At 43.6% G+C, this 15,734-nt stretch overlaps 2 protein-coding genes across 4 annotated transcripts in view; both read right to left on the bottom strand.

Annotated features, from left to right (window-relative positions):
* Positions 1-1,818: 1,818 nt before the first annotated feature.
* On the bottom strand, positions 1,819-7,177 carry mfsd6l (major facilitator superfamily domain containing 6-like). Its single transcript, XM_066704359.1, has 2 exons — positions 6,834-7,177; positions 1,819-5,684 (listed from the first exon to the last, which is right to left on the bottom strand). The coding sequence occupies exon 2, from the start codon at positions 5,651-5,653 to the stop codon at positions 3,764-3,766; it is 1,890 nt and encodes a 629-aa protein (XP_066560456.1). The 5' UTR covers positions 5,654-5,684; positions 6,834-7,177; the 3' UTR covers positions 1,819-3,763.
* A 2,240-nt stretch (positions 7,178-9,417) lies between these two features.
* The window catches only part of pik3r6 (phosphoinositide-3-kinase regulatory subunit 6), a 22,970-nt gene continuing 16,653 nt past the window's right edge, over positions 9,418-15,734 (bottom strand). For all 3 annotated transcript variants that reach the window (XM_066704354.1, XM_066704358.1, XM_066704355.1), the window contains 10 exons: positions 15,206-15,656; positions 14,890-14,989; positions 14,294-14,416; positions 13,699-13,809; positions 13,264-13,366; positions 12,735-12,805; positions 12,420-12,510; positions 12,000-12,055; positions 11,720-11,826; positions 9,418-11,404 (listed from right to left, as the gene is read on the bottom strand). In XM_066704354.1, the coding sequence (XP_066560451.1) occupies positions 11,248-11,404; positions 11,720-11,826; positions 12,000-12,055; positions 12,420-12,510; positions 12,735-12,805; positions 13,264-13,366; positions 13,699-13,809; positions 14,294-14,416; positions 14,890-14,989; positions 15,206-15,656 (1,370 nt within the window). In that variant the 3' untranslated portion in view covers positions 9,418-11,247. The remainder of the gene's footprint in view (positions 11,405-11,719; positions 11,827-11,999; positions 12,056-12,419; positions 12,511-12,734; positions 12,806-13,263; positions 13,367-13,698; positions 13,810-14,293; positions 14,417-14,889; positions 14,990-15,205; positions 15,657-15,734) is intronic.

Here is a 15,734-nt window from a genome sequence, read left to right as displayed (position 1 = left end):
CTCCCTAACTAAACACAACATGCAACAATTTCTAAGATTTTACGGAGTTACAGTTCAAATAAGGAAAATCAGTCAATTTTAATAATTAGGCTCTAATCTATGGATTCAAAATCTCAACATTAGAGGGACGTGCAATTGGCTGCTGAGTGCAGGAATGTCCACCTGAGCTGCAGTCGGGTCCAGACCCTGGTGAGGAGGACGAGGAGCTGCCCTGAGACAGTGTCTGACAGTTTGTGCAGAAGTCCTCTGCGTGTGCAAACCCGCAGTGCATCAGCTGTCCGGGTGGCTGGTCTCAGACAATACTGCAGGTGAAGAAGCCAGATGTGGAGGTCCTGGGATTGTCCCCGGCACAAGGTGCACCTGTGCAATGATCAGGCTGTTTAATCAGCTTCTTGATGCCACACCTGTCAGGTGGATGGATTATCTTGGCAAAGGACAAATGCTCACTAACAGGGATGTAAACAAATCTGAGCACAAAAGCATAAGCGCTTTGTGCGTATGGAACATTTCTGGGATCTTTCATCTCAGCTCATGAAACACGGGACCAACACTTTCCATGTGGCGCTTACATTTTTGTTCAGAATACATAACATAAAAAACTAAATTGGAAGGACACTACAGGTATACACAGTGAAACTCTGAAAGAACAAAGTGAACCAGCTTATTTGTGATGATCTTTCAAGGAGTTCTGCTTCAGCAGTACAACTGAACAAAATGGCTCAACTGTGAAAATAAATAAATCCTTACTGAAAGCAAAAGAGCTCAAAGAGAAGTCCTATAGAAACTATACAGCACCTCAAGCATGTAATCCTACCAATCGCAACCTGCACTGTAAAGCCTGAAAAATTCATTAGAGCATCCGCTAAGACGTATATTGGTTATGTTTTGTACAGCACTGATAACAAAAGCCAACTTAGGTGCTAATCAATAACACTGCTCAATAAGGACTACATTAACAAGATTATACATAAATGATCTCATATCATGTTGAGGCATTTCAGGTGAATCTCGACTTCGAAGGCAGCCAGGCTGACTACCGTTTCCAGGTGACTATTTCAGTGTTAATTTGCCACAGTCTGTGGATGCTACACCTCAGTGAGAAGCCAAAGGCCAAGGTGCCTTTTTAGTAATCCTGATTGAGCATGTGGCGCCCCCCTCTCTCGCTCTCCAACAGACACTTTACCCCACATAACCCAGCAGATCTGACGTCCTGACAGCACAGATTAATAAAAACGACACTGCGGTGGTTTACAGTGGCTCAGACACACCAGGCACTCAGGGAGGAATAAACATCGCTGCAACCAAAAAATGGTTAACACGACAAGGACTGGGTGAGAGAAGAGGGGAAGGATGTGGGCCCAAAAAAGATGCTTTGTTTCAACAGTCACCAGAGAATAGAGAACAAAGTATACACAGGCTGTTAAAAAAAAAGCAGTGGTAGGCGTTTCTTAAACTGTCACACAAAGCAACGCACACAGTGTGAATTACAATCACATCTTAACGCAACGCCAGTCTTGCAGTGACACTGGAGATCATTTCTCAGTTCCTATCATTTCCAAAGTCCTCACTTTCAATTTAAACAGGTGAAGGAGTGGCACAGTTTCCCAATGCTGGACTGGAGCAGGGGTGACACCATCACCTCAGTCCACTCAGCACCTATGATATACCAGCGTCACACGCAGGGGGATGTGGGCTCATCAGCTTGCACCACAGCAACCGCAAATGAGCGCCGGGCCCGATGAGTCACCAGCTGGAGAGAGAGAGGAGTTCTTGAGCGAGGAAATCAGATGTTCAGTTGTTCAAAACACTGAGTACATCTCTCTTTGCAACCAACTTTATTGTGTAAAATTGAAAAACCTCTCCACCTTAATAAAACAAAACCCCTGAAAACACTTTTTAAAATATATATGTTAAGTTCAATACAATTATTTACATGATTGAAATAACATTTATTGTTACGATAAAAAAAAAATGTAGTGGATGATTTACAGTACAGAACATTCAGAAGATGTACAATCTGTCCAACCTCTGGCCCGTGTATATAAACACTGACACAGGCTTTCCGGCACCGGTACAATATTCGTATCATTTAATAATTCAAAGGAGACACTAATAGTCAGTCTCATTATACATTCAAAAACTAAGCCGATGTGCAGGTTGTTTAAATGAGGAGGACATCTATTCCCCGCCTTGTGTTTCTAAATTTATGATGGAAGAGAAGAGAGAGAGAAAAAATCTGCCAAGTTTGTGCAATTCAAAGGCCAGCTTTTCTATGGATCTGCCAGTTCTTTAAATGCACAGCTAAGATACTATTTCTGGGTAATTCTCCTGACAAAACCTTATTAACACCAAACAGCTGGGCCAGGCGTTGTGATATTGATCAAGCCAGCTGTTAACATTAATAATGTGTGTTGATGCTTTTGGAAATCAAACTAATTAATTGCATGGAGGCGGTTTCCCACTCTCGTTCGCCTACTCCCGGGCCAATGCACCTGTGGACTGCAGGACTTAATTCCTCTTTGCTTTAGTGTCGGCTCTGGGAGCTTTTTGGAGTGGAGAGGAAATCAAATACTCCTCTCGCCACAGGTCATGATAAACACCTGTGAGAGGTGCCCGTGCGAGAGTGCGTCTCCGGGGCAGAGGAGACAAAGTGCAAACAGGTCCAGTGTACATTCATTTTCTCCTTCACCAAAAAAAAAAAAACAGACGGAGAAGACTGTACCGCTTCTCTTACAGAGCTGTGAAAAATGTCATCGTCATTTAACAACAAAAAGATACAAAGTCCGGGTGAAGTGTTGGCGTTTCTCAAGTGCAGTTGAGTTTGTCGTTCACCTGATTACAAGCTTGGCTGCTCCCAGTAAACAAGAGCAGGGTCAAGGTCTCAGTGACAGCATTTATTAGGCACAGAGGAGTCGCAGGTTGAGTGTAGCTCGGGGATATTTTACCCTCCCCATTTTCCAGTGGAAACAGACAGAGCCCAGCTACTGGCACACGAGCCCATCACAGAACAGAAGACGCCAAACAAAATCACCAAATATAACTAGCTGCTTGTGCAAAAACCCTTTCACACAACATACCTTCGAAATTACATGAACAGACCCTCGAGTTTTAGGTAGTTTGGAACACTTTCAGAATACAATTTCACACTTTGACTCAAGTTTAAGTGGTCTTAGGATAACCAGTCTGTTTCATTAAAACTAAGGAGGAGACAAAAGTGTTAAACATGGACTACAAAAAAACAAAAACAAAACTCTCCATTTGGAACACAAAGGTAATTTGGATGGCAAAGCGCTGCACATCACAACTTTCTGTGAAGAAATAACCTCTTCCCTGCACAGTTCTGGGGGGACGTCGCTGATCTTATCCCTTCTGCTTCTATGAGAAGCTTCTACCAAGAATTCCTACACAATACTCTGTTTTTAGTTTATGCAAATACTGGTTTATCAAGTTGACTGACTAGGTATTATGAACCATCATTTGAATAGTTAAAGACTTCCCGGTTGAGCGGTTTTCCTGTCAGGAGGATTAATGTATTCTGCACAAAGCATAGAAAGTCCCCAACTTTGCAGAGAATCGACAATTTAATTAGCCAGTGGATTTACCCTCTTGTTATCCGTCTCTTGGACTTTAGAGACGTTCCCCTCTGGAAGGCACTTCTTTCAATTCCAAACATTCAAAACGCTTTTAGGTGAGAATAATTGTTGCCTGTTCACAGATATCTGTAAAGCCCTTTTTGGAAGAACACAATGTTTGTTTGTTTGTTTTACCGGATGTTATTGCATTTATCATCCTTCATTGCGCTCACAAGCCAGTCTCTCTCCTGTTCCGACTCCGAGTCGCTGACTTCGCTTGTGTCGGCCACTAAGAGCCTCGAATAGTTCAGCCTCTTCTGCCGGGGCATCCTGGACTGTGCGATCAGGAAGCCCACGGACCACAAGAGCAGAGCAGCTGCGGTTGCCCTGAAGAGCAACTCCACACCGAACCTCTGGGTGACGAAGCCGCCGGCGAAGCTGCCCAGGCCGGCCCCCAGGCCCAGCGAGAGGCCGTGGAAGACCCTCTGTACAGCTCTCTCCATCCCCGGCGTGGAGATGTCGTCGCACTGGGTACGCAAGGCCACCCACAGCGCCCCACCACTGAAGGAGCTCAACACCTGAACAGGCAGCACTGCCCACGGGGACCACAGGAAGGAGTAGTAGAGGCACTGCAGGGCCAGACAGACGGTCCCGAACACTACGGTCCCCATCTGGCCGAGGACTTTGGAGACTCTGTTGCTGAAGAAGGACATTGCGAACTGTGAGAGCAGCGCTATGGCCAATGAGGACCCCATGAACAGCTCACTGCTCCCCTTGTCCTGCATCTCCCAGAAGAGGAAGTTGTCCACGCCGGCTCCGGCTGCCCCCACCAGGAAGGCAGTGGTGGCGCACAGCATGGCCCGGCCCTCGGCGCTCACCAGCTGCAGGGCCCTGACCACTTGGTTCAGGGGCTCCCGCTTCCTGCTGGAGTAGAGCGGCAAGAAGGCGGCGACCAGGATGGCTGCGGCGATCAGGAGAGCGTGGGTGTAGAAGTGGACGGCGCTGCGGGGAGTGTGGCCACTTATGAAGCAGTTCAGGCTGCTGACCAGGAGCCCAATGCAGCCGACGCTGCCCGCCGCCCCCAGCAGCGCCCAGACCCTATGTTTGCCATAGCGGTCGGTGGCGTCCACAAAATCCAGATACTCATACAGACCATCATCCGCCGTCTGCTCCAGGGGCGCGGCCAGGAACTCCCACAGAGCCACAACCATGAGGACCAGGAAGAAAAGCTGGTGCTGAGCATCCATGACATTGAGATTGCCCAGAAACTCCGAGCTTGCATCTTTTTCCAGCTCGGCATTCAAGACTGATCTCGCTTTTCTCTTTGAAGGAGTGTGGATGGAGGTGCCACCAGCTGAAACTCTGCGTTCATCCACACTGTCACCTTCTTGCGCGTCAGCTTTCTTGGCCGTTGGCTGTTGAGTGACTGATGTCACCGATTGCTTCGGTTCATTCAAGTGGTCAGTGGCTTGGTCTGAAGTTTGGTTCGCTCCTGACAGGACACCGACACTCGTACCTGCAGGCAAAGGCAGCTCCACACCAGTTACCCCGCGTGTCGTGTGGACCACACTGTTGGTCCCTGACACGGACGCACTGGTCTCGTTTATCGGGAAAGTCGAGGTGGTCTGGTACCCCAGGGTAGTGAATGTGCCCAAGGTGGGTGTAACGTTCCCGAAATTAACATACCTGTTTGAATCCTCTATGATTTCGGGATCTGCAGCGCCCCCCCAGAGGCTGATGTTGCAATACCGGCTCATCACCTCATCGTTCGAGGGAGGGATGAGGAGGAGAAGCAGACTGGCTGCCACCGAGCCCAGCAGGGAGGCCAGAATCACCCCTCGCCTTTTATTGTAGTGCTTGGCCAGCAGGCCAGAAATGGGGCTCCACACCAGGCTGAGCAGGTGCTTGGTCCCCATTACAATGCCGGTCATGGACGCCGTTAGGCCGAGCTGCCTGAAGTACAGTGTCAGAAAGGGGATCAAGCAGGCCTTCGCGGCGGAGTGGATGAAATGAAAAACGCTGGCGAGGGCAATAGCACGCCGTATATCCCACTGCTTGCTTCTGGTCATGGCTGGAGACATTTCTCTCTCAGGTCTCCACAGAGAGGCAACTCTGTAAACAGACAGATTTAAGGGATTACAGTTTGCTCTCGTATCATAGCCAGTCTTATTGTACTTATCTTTCCTACTCTACAAGGTTTCATGTGCAATTGCATGCCTGGGATTCCAGTGACAGTGGAGAGGAACAGTATTTATACAGTAACACAAAGTTAGGAAACATCACTGATTTTCACCAGGCTAGCATTACCGTTTAACCAATAAAAGGAATAACATTTTCAGTTGTAATATAAACACTTCACATTCTCTGAACTTGAAATGTACTAAATTGCAGTGCAGTGCAGTTTTCTATCCAAAATAAACACCAAACTTTCTACACGGTTAAACATTTAATCAAATATGTCCCAATTGTTAAAAACATGCATGTCCCCCCTGCATTAAAAACTGCTTTAGCTTCATCATTACAGGAGCCAACACACATTCATATTTTTGGCAAATAAGGACATAGGAACGCAAAACTAATTCAATGGCCAATCCATGAACCAAAATAAATATTTAAAACTCAATCCAGGAAGACTTGCTCACTGTTTTACATTTACAAGTGTACAAATACTGTACAAATGTGTGTGTCACACTAAACGCCCAACCCATTACAAACTTACCAACAAAACATACTTTCAGTGAAGGCCTTCGGTGAGGTTGTGTAATCCTAGTATGATTTATTTATTAATGCAATGGACTAGATTTCTGCACTAGATTGTGCGCGTTTTACAAAATCATCTATTATTGTAAGGCCTCTGTTTAATTCTGCACGGAATGCATTCAGCTGAAATAAGTGACAAGTTATTTATGTATTATTGTGTTACTAAATCCCGTGGCGCACCTGTGCATGCGCGACAGCTGTCAAACCTGTAGTGTTTTACATTTCCACTTCAAATACAACAAAAAAAGAAGAGTTAATTACCGAAATAACTATGCCATTATTGTTTTACATTCAACTTTGATCAAGACCCAGATAACAGCCATGCATTTCAGTCCCAGGAAAGAATAAGGAAATAAAAAGTTGATTGACACTTTTCCTTAAAAACTTTTCTTGGGTGAAACAAATATCCCATCCCTTATCACTGGTCTAATGAAGTACATCTGTGTATGCATAGCACGACCTGTAAATGATAGATTAACTACAGAGCCATGAAAATCTCACCGTGTCCAGCGCTTCCTGCAGAGCTGCGCAGCTGTCCGTCTCCGCCCGGCTCGACACGTCACGATTGAAGGGCTGCGTTCGTGCAGCGCAGACTCACGCAGATCTGCAGCATCCCAGCGATCCTATTGGTTTAGCCGCGCACATCTGCACAATCTCAGCAATCCCGTTGGTGGCGCAGCGGAGATCTGCGCCACACGAATGCGACACTTAAGTTAAATTGTAATTATTTACCTTTACATAACGTGCTGACACACGTTGATTCAACTGTTGTAAGAGAGGTGGCTCTGTCATAGTAAGCAAAACTGTAACCCAGACCTCAAACAACTCATTTTTAAAATATCTAAAGATCCCTTTGCCAATGCCACCTGTAACCCGCAGGTGCAGGACTGATGACGCGCAGCTGCATTAATATCCTGATTTGTTGCAGTGGCCTCTAGTGGCTAGGATGGCAACTGCACGGCAGGAGATCAGGTTTGCATAATTATTTTCTTCCTGCACATTCTGTTTAATGAATTAAATTAGTCTTGACACATCGCCAATCTTATTTTGACTGCTGCACATGAGCTCGCGAAATGAAATGCGAACTGAATTCAACTTTCTTTGAAAAATAAATTATTGCAGACCTTGGTTTCATTCAGTGCAATAACTGGACTTGCACAATAGTAATTAAAAACAACGAAGATTCCTTACAAAACAATACTTTATTAGTTAACAATATTTTGTATCAGGTCTGTAGAAAACACCAATAGCTGTAATGTATTATTTTAATGATTCTAAAAATCAATTCTTCCTGTCGAGCAGTAGGTGTCGCAACTTCACTGTAAGTCAATATGGCATATTTTTATTGAAACATGAGAACATAAGAAAGTTTACAAACGAGAGGAGGCCATTCGACCCATCGTGCTCGTTTGGTGTCCATTAATAACTGAGTGATACAAGGATCCTATCCAAATTTTCAGCTTCTACCACATCGCTGGGGAGTTTGTTCCAGATTGTGACGACTCTCTGTGTGAAGAAGTGTCTCCTGTTTTCTGTCTTAAATGTCTTTTGAAGACTTGGATCAAGTCCCCACGTAGTCTCCTCTGTTCCAGGGTGAAAAGGTTCAGTTCCTCAGTCTCTCAGTAGGACATTCCCTTCAGACCTGGAATAAGTCTGGTTGCTCTCCTCTGAACTGCCTCTAGAGCAGCGATATCTTTCTTGAAGTGTGGAGCCCAGAACTGCACACAGTATCCAGATGAGCTCTAACTAGTGCATTGTACAGTCTGAACATCACTGCCCTTGTTCTCAATTCTGCACTTTTGACAATATACCCTAACATTGTGTTTGCCTTTTTTATTGCTTCCCCACATTGTTTGGATGGAGAAAGTGAGGAGTCCACATAGACTCCTAGGTCTTTCTCATGTGTTACTTCATCTAGTTCTATTCCTCCCATGGTGTAATTAGTGGACATTTTTGTTACCTTGCATGTAATACCTTGCACTTGTCCACATTGAATTTCATCTGCCAGGTGTCGGCCCACAACTGAATATTATCTAAGTCCCTTTGAATAACCTGTGCTGCCGAGATTGTATCTGCTGAGCCACCTATTTTAGTATCATCTGCAAATTTGACAAGTTTGCTAACTATCCCAGAGTCCAGATCATTAATATAGATTAGAAAAAGCAAAGGCCCTAGTACTGATCCCTGTGGAACTCCACTAACAACCTCACTCCAGTTAGAAGCAACTCCTCTAATCGACACCCTCTGTTTCCTAGACATCAACCAGTTCATAATCCATCTACTTTCATTACCCTGAATTTGAGGATCAGTCTTTGGTGTGGAACCTTATCAAAAGCTTTTTGAAAATCTAAGTATATCATATCATATGCTTTCACATGATCTACAGCTGAAGTTGCATGTTCAAAAAATTCGAATAGATTGGTAAGACTATCTGCCTCGTCTAAACCCGTGTTGACTATCTCCAAGAATATGGTTTTCATTAAGATGCTCCTCTATTTTCTGTCTAATATTTTTTCCAAAAGTGTACACGTAATACAGGTGAGACTGACTGGTCTGTAATTTCCTGACTCAGTTTTGTCCTCTTTCTTGTGGATGACATTAGCAGTTTTCCAGTCAGTTGGCCCTGCTCTAAGTGTTAACTGGAATATTTGAGTTAGAGGCCTATAAAAACATTCCCTAATTTCTTTAAGTACTGTTGGAAATATACCATCAGTACCAGGTGATTTGTTTGTTTTTAATTCTGCTAGTCCCTTTAGTACCTCCTCATTTATCCTGATCTCTTCACTTTTTATTTTGTAAAAACCTCTGTGAAATACTCATTTAGAACATTTACCACATCTTGTTTGTTTTCCAAGATACTTCCATTTTTAGCTTTTAGTTTTTTCACTTCCTTATTTATTGACCTATTATTTAATGACCTCTATTCTTTGACGTTATACTTTTGAAATAGGCAAATCCCTCTGAACCATTATATATAAGACTGCATAACCTCTCTATTAATCATGAATTTATTTTCATGGACCCTGTTTCACTGCTCTCATGGCACAGAACCGGACAAACATTAAATATACAAAAATCAAAAAGCTCCCAGCTCATTTCAATTTTATTCATACAGTATGTACAAACATTATAGTAATTAACATATTTACTACTAATAAATTACATTATATACAATATACATTAATGTACAGGAGATGACAAGTTCATAACGCAAGTCTAGTACAAAATATTGTGCAAATGCTCATTAATGATCATACAAAATCTTGAACTGAGGCGTTTAATGCCTGGTCAGACAGGAAGTGCAGTGTTTGCTTTCAGATTATATAGATATGCAAGAATAAATTCTGGGGCCTACAAGATGAGCACATGACTTCTCTCCTTGAAATTAGTCATTTAAAAGACACTTTTGACCAAAGGGCCTCTAGTGAACTTCACATGAAAATAGTCCACACCAAGATATATGCAAGTTATCCACCAGGATACCAGTTTCCAGTTAAAAAATTGAAAAATACACAGATATGTAACTATTAAAATGAATGCATGAATCCAGATTATGTAATAGTTAACTCCATGAGGAAAATAAAAATTCATATCTATAATCAAACTGCCCAACACATCACCGATTGTGCATGAAAATAAATCACCTAACAGCTTGTTTTTGTTTCTGTAAATTAGCAGCCCGTTTTAGCACCCTTTGTAACTCACGTTACAGGAAAGCTACTGTAAATGATTAATCAAAGACACACATGCTATGTGTGAATTACACCTCACTGAGAAAGGGCTCAAAAGCAAGTGTGTGTACGTAATTCTTGCAAACACCTTTTATTTTGTACCCATTTAGTCTCAATGAACAGGAAAAGGTTTTACATGATTTACTATAATTCAGTGCCTTTTTGATTTATTATAAACCTGACTGTAACTCAGTGTGAGTACTTATTGTCTTTCACAATCTTATAGACATCCCCAAAACTGCAGTAAGACAAGATTCCCATCTCCGAGATCTCGTCCATCACTGTCCTGCATATTGCACTTTTTTGTCAGTGTATAAAGTCAATGCGAATGAAAAGTACACACAATAATTGGGGATTTGTTCCTCTTTAAACATTAGCAGCTAATCGAAACTCTTACAAGCCGTGATCTTCTTTGTATGATTTCAGTCCGGTCTGCAGTGTTGAGTCCTGATGACTGCATACTCTGCCCAAGCAGGGCTGACGTGTTGTTTGGTGTCGACCTTCATTTCACCGTGCTGGACACGTGCCGATCCTGATCCCGGTTTCAGGACTGAAGAGAACCTTCTCAGCCTCACAGGCACCTGTTCCTTATGATTATCGTTTTGTAACTAATCGTACCACAGATCCTTGTTTTACAAGTAAAGTGCTTTACACTTAAGATTTCTTATATTATGTAAATGTGCTCCTAAGAGATGTCACAGATGACAAAATAGCAGTTGTCAAGCAATCACCTGTTTCAGCAACAAAGTTTGAACCCAGACTAAATGGCTCCAGGCTGCCATTAGTGTGTATACATTTCATTTTCGTAAGAATTGATCTCTGGGTTATAGTTGTAACTATTAGTGAGTACTGCTCTCCTGCATATTAAATGCTGTATTCATTGAGAACGGTTTTGTTTAACAGTTCTCATCTTTCTATCAAGCCCCTGAAACACGATCAGGTACCTGTGTTTGCTATACATCCAGCTGCAATTTTCCAGTGTTGGATTTCTTCTATAAAGGTAGATCTGTTAGCTGCCTACAGTGAAGGCAGACTTTAATACCATTAAGCACGTGGTAGTTGCTAACTATATGCACTGCATGAGTCAGCAGATGCTTATTTAGGTACTGTAAACATCTGCATCAGCTTCCTCTTCAGTGATCTCCCGCTGCCGAAGTATTCCGCGCTGTGATTGGCTGCCTGTGTCACTGGATGATCCCAGCGAATGTGTTGATTGGCAGAGGCAGCCCCTTGTGCATGTACCGGGTCAGTCCCACCTCTCTCTCATCCCCCAGGCTGAACTTGGACTTCCTGGTTTTCTGGACGGAGTAGCCTGGGTCCAAGCACGGCGACACTTCGATGCTGGAAAGAAAAGGCAAACATTTAAGCTTAAAAATAAATCATTCTTGTTTTAAATTAGTTATAATTCAAACTTGAGTATAAATGATTAAAATATCTTTCTGGGAAATGAAATTGAGGGCATCACAGGGAAGGTGTGCAGAACGGTAATGCTGGGGAGGAGAGTAGTCCAAAGTCTATAGGGCACAATCTAGTGGCCTCTGTAGTGTACCTTCTGGTAAATACCTCCGCCCCATGCTCCAAAACCCTCCAGTCTGCTACTTTCTAATGTTTCATATAATTGTTTTGAGAAAATATTCTCCCTTAAATGGTTCTTACCTTAAGACATCCTTAAATACTCTCTGGGAGTCCTTATCAAGTCGGACAGTGAAAGCCTTTTGCTCCAGGGTCCTGATTTTAATGTTACAAGTCCTGATTTTGGGCTCCTACAAATGCAACAAATCAAATCTGTAATTAGACAGAATGTATGCACAGTGCCACGATACATATTTACAGTGCATAACTAAATATGGGGAAAGGCAGTTCAAAAAGGGGAAAAAACTTTGTTATGTTAATGTTTAGGGGAAACAAAACATGAAAGAAAACTGAATACACCTACCATCCCAGTCTTGGATTTCTGACTGTCACAGAAGGTAACAATCAGACAGTCAAGGTCTGCAAGAACAATGGAAAGATGGACAGGAACTCAAATGCACGCCAACATTTAACGGTCACCATCAGCAGGGTGAGAATACACAGGTTTAAAATCAGCACGACTACAAAATCACATTTAATTTCGAAGAACAGCAAAGACAATAAGACACACTGGTAACATCTTCATTCCTACATCATTTAAAATCATTTGACTTGATGTCAACACAAAAATGAAGTTTTTTGTACTTTGGCAATTAATTAACGTCCAGGGAAATGGTTTGTATTACACTGTTAGTTCTCCTCTGAATAACTATGCTGTTTACATGGAAAGTAATATCAAAAAGAACAGTTCTGTGTGTTCCGTGTGTTCTGTGGAATTGCATACCTTCAGTTTCATTTGAGGGAATGGCATTGATAAGAACTCCAGATGTTCGTAACGATACTCCCCTTTCAGTCTCTCTGTTGCTTAAAGATGCCTTTAAATCAAACAAGAAAGCAGATAAATGCCTCATAAGCTTTTTTAATTATCAGGTCATCAAGGCAAGATTCACCCAACAAAGAAACAGACATGTTATTGAAAGGTCAATTTACATGAAGAGGCATATTCCAGTTACAGAAGGATCTTCTGGTACCACTTCCACTTTAAACAAAAAATATGCATAACAAGAGTGTATTTAAAAAGTAGCCAATAAAGACTTACCTGTCTGTAGCTGACAGAGACGACGGCTCCACAGATTTCTGTCAAGGTCTTTTTACTTCTCACGGATCCATCTGGAGAATTGGAGAACACGACTCAATATTGTCATTTACTGCATAAATAGGAGACACAAGTTTTCACCCTCCCAATCACAGGTCTTGGTGCATTGCTCTAATATTTTATTATTTGTGGCCAGTGGATTTAATGGGAACTTGAGGACCCGCTTTGGGTTCCGTTTCCTTTGACGTTCCAGAGTGGCACACAAAGTTTGCAACAAGTTGAAAGTCAAATGAAAGGCAGAGTTTTGTAGTCCATATTCAGGAGAGAAACTCTACAATATCCAGACACCTTCACAACTACCCTCAACCTCAGTCCAGTGAAGAACACACAGCTAAAGAGGGCCGATACCTTAAGAAAAACCCGAAGGAAAGCTCAGGGGAGTCTCTGAGTTACAGGGCCAGAGGGTCATCCTCCCAGACATTGCAGAGATGTATACATGCACTTAAACTTGTTTTCTTTCATTAGTGCCTACCTTTGTATGTACTTGTGGGCATTTTAAATTCTGGGAAATCTACTTCCAGTTGTGTCACAAAAACATCTTCCACGGTTTCCTTCGTCAGTGAGGAGAATGAGATCTGGACGGGACACACAGGGGACACACAGGGGACACATGGGAACCAGAATGAGCATTTATTGTGTTCCAGAACAAAGAACAATGCAGATACCATGGCTTGTGGGTGTCCAGTTAAAGTGGGGCAGTGATATTTATCTTATTTAATGACAAATCAGCAATGGTAGGTACCTCTAAACAGCTCATACAGTATGTAACTCCCCCTTTAGTAAATTGACTAGGGTTCAGGCAATTACAATTATACAGACCTTAAAACAGTTGTTACATGTGGACTACGCAGGTGATATAATGTCCTGTTTTCATAGAGCAGATAGCAAACCAGAGGTGTGATCGTACCTTGACAGAGTAGATGGTGAAATAAACCGGCTGCAGCGCCATCCGGATGTAGTAGGAGATGACATCAACCAGAAACGGGTCGGTCTCCGCCGATTTACTTGTGCTAGATTGCTGCAATGACACAATGTGAACTTTCTTTAGGTATCTGAGTGGGAGTGAGGTACATCTTTTTATTGACACAATTCTATTCCTCGTCAGAACATCTTCCTTTGCAACCAATACAGAAGATCCAGGCAGCTGTACCTTTGTCAACACAACGGAAGTCCTGTCAATTAAACAGCCGTAAACAGCTTTATCAATTGTGCAGTCCCACAGTGATGTTAAGGAATTAAGGTCCTTTTTCTGAAATGTAGATGTGTTATTATAACATCATGGGCTTGCCTTTGTATCTCTTGTGCAAGCAAATTAAAAAAAACTCTCTGTGCTAGACAGATTCTTGCAGATAATGATTCACACTGAAACGACAGACTATATTCACAGCACAACTGGCAACGAGACCACCAGTGCAATATGGGATTGCATCTTGGTCATTGGCAAGAACTGGCATGATGGGCACCCTTGTTTGTTGGATGACCTTTCCGAGACTGATCCGTACCATTTTCACCAGCTTGGGAATCATATGTCCCAGGCTGTTGATGTTGCTCTCATACCACGGATCCACCCTGCCCAGGTACGCGGCCAAATCGCAAAACTTGCTGCTTATCGACGAAACATTTTCCTGTGAGGAGAAGAAAGCAGAAGGGATATGCAAAGATACACGTTACACTGCATTGCAATTATGCACAATTTCTGCCCAGATCTTTCCTGGGAGAGCCTTCAGATACGGAGTCCTAGAGAAATTAAACTAAAGCCCCAAAGTACTATTTATACAACACAACAGCAGTCATTCATTCATTCCTTCACTATCAAACACAGCTTCTTCCAGTACAGGGTCATGGCGAGCCGGAGTCTGAACTGGCGTGCACAGACGCTACATCACTCACACGACTACAGGCAATTTAGCAATCTAAGCAGGATGTCTACTGGCATGTAGGAGGGAAAACCCCATGTAGACACAAGTAGACAATTGTAAACTGCTCACAAATTGAACCATGGGTTACAGGAGCTGTGAGGTGCATCAAAGTCCAGCAGAAATAACTCTGACTAGAAATAACCCACTGTGAACTGAATGCCTCAGACGGTCGCTTTTACCTTCACTGGAGAGGCGCTCTGCGTTTCATCAGTAACAGGTATGTAGTAAATCTGCAGGTTCAGTTTTGTCGTCAAGAAGAGACGCCTGGCCTCCCTTTTCCTGTGAGAAAGAGAGCCCTTTTAAAGCCAGAACATTTCTCCATCGAGCTCTGGGGCCGAAAACAAACACAAAGCCTAGGCTGTGTGTGTGCACACTGTCAGTACACAAAGACCAGGTCAAAACCGAACTGTGAACTTAGTGTTCCTGCAGGAAGACATAGGACTTGCCATCTGAAAATATGTCTACGATTAGTGGCAGTTGCTTCAGCACTCTTACCGTAGAGAATAAAAGGCCTTTGCCAGCCGGCCCAGCACCCGGTCATCACCCAGCACCACGATGCGAGCCGTGTAGAGACTCTGCTGTCTGGGGAAGGCCATCCCATTTTTCCCAGCTTTCCTCTGCAGCTTCCCACTAGTCCCCGGCTCCTCCAGCGAGTCCTGCAGGAGTGCCATACCATCGGACACGGAGGGCCTCATCCGTATGCAGTTCCTCCTGGACAAGCGACCCTGCTCCTGCTCGCTCTCGCCGCCTGAGGGCTCCTCCACCAACGGGGGCAGCTCGGTCACGGGGAGGTCCCTCTCGATGCCGCTGTCGTTGGACATGATGGACAGGCGGGTCATCTCCGGGCCGAGGTCGACGGAGAAGTCAGCGCCCTCGAAGAAGTCCTGGCTGAGAGACAAGTGCTGACTCGAAGACCCCGACCGCACAAATTTCGCCAGCTCTCTCCCTGGTTCAGAGAGAAAAGCGCGAAAGTGTTAGGCTTTTAGCACGTGTTTTGGCTAACTGGGCTGCTTGTGATGATGTC

The sequence above is a fragment of the Amia ocellicauda genome, chromosome 5, assembly GCF_036373705.1.
Source record: "Amia ocellicauda isolate fAmiCal2 chromosome 5, fAmiCal2.hap1, whole genome shotgun sequence".
NCBI classification, from domain to species: domain Eukaryota; kingdom Metazoa; phylum Chordata; class Actinopteri; order Amiiformes; family Amiidae; genus Amia; species Amia ocellicauda.
The sequence above is the reverse complement of the archived record's forward strand: the minus strand, read 5'-3'. Positions and strand labels throughout refer to the sequence as shown.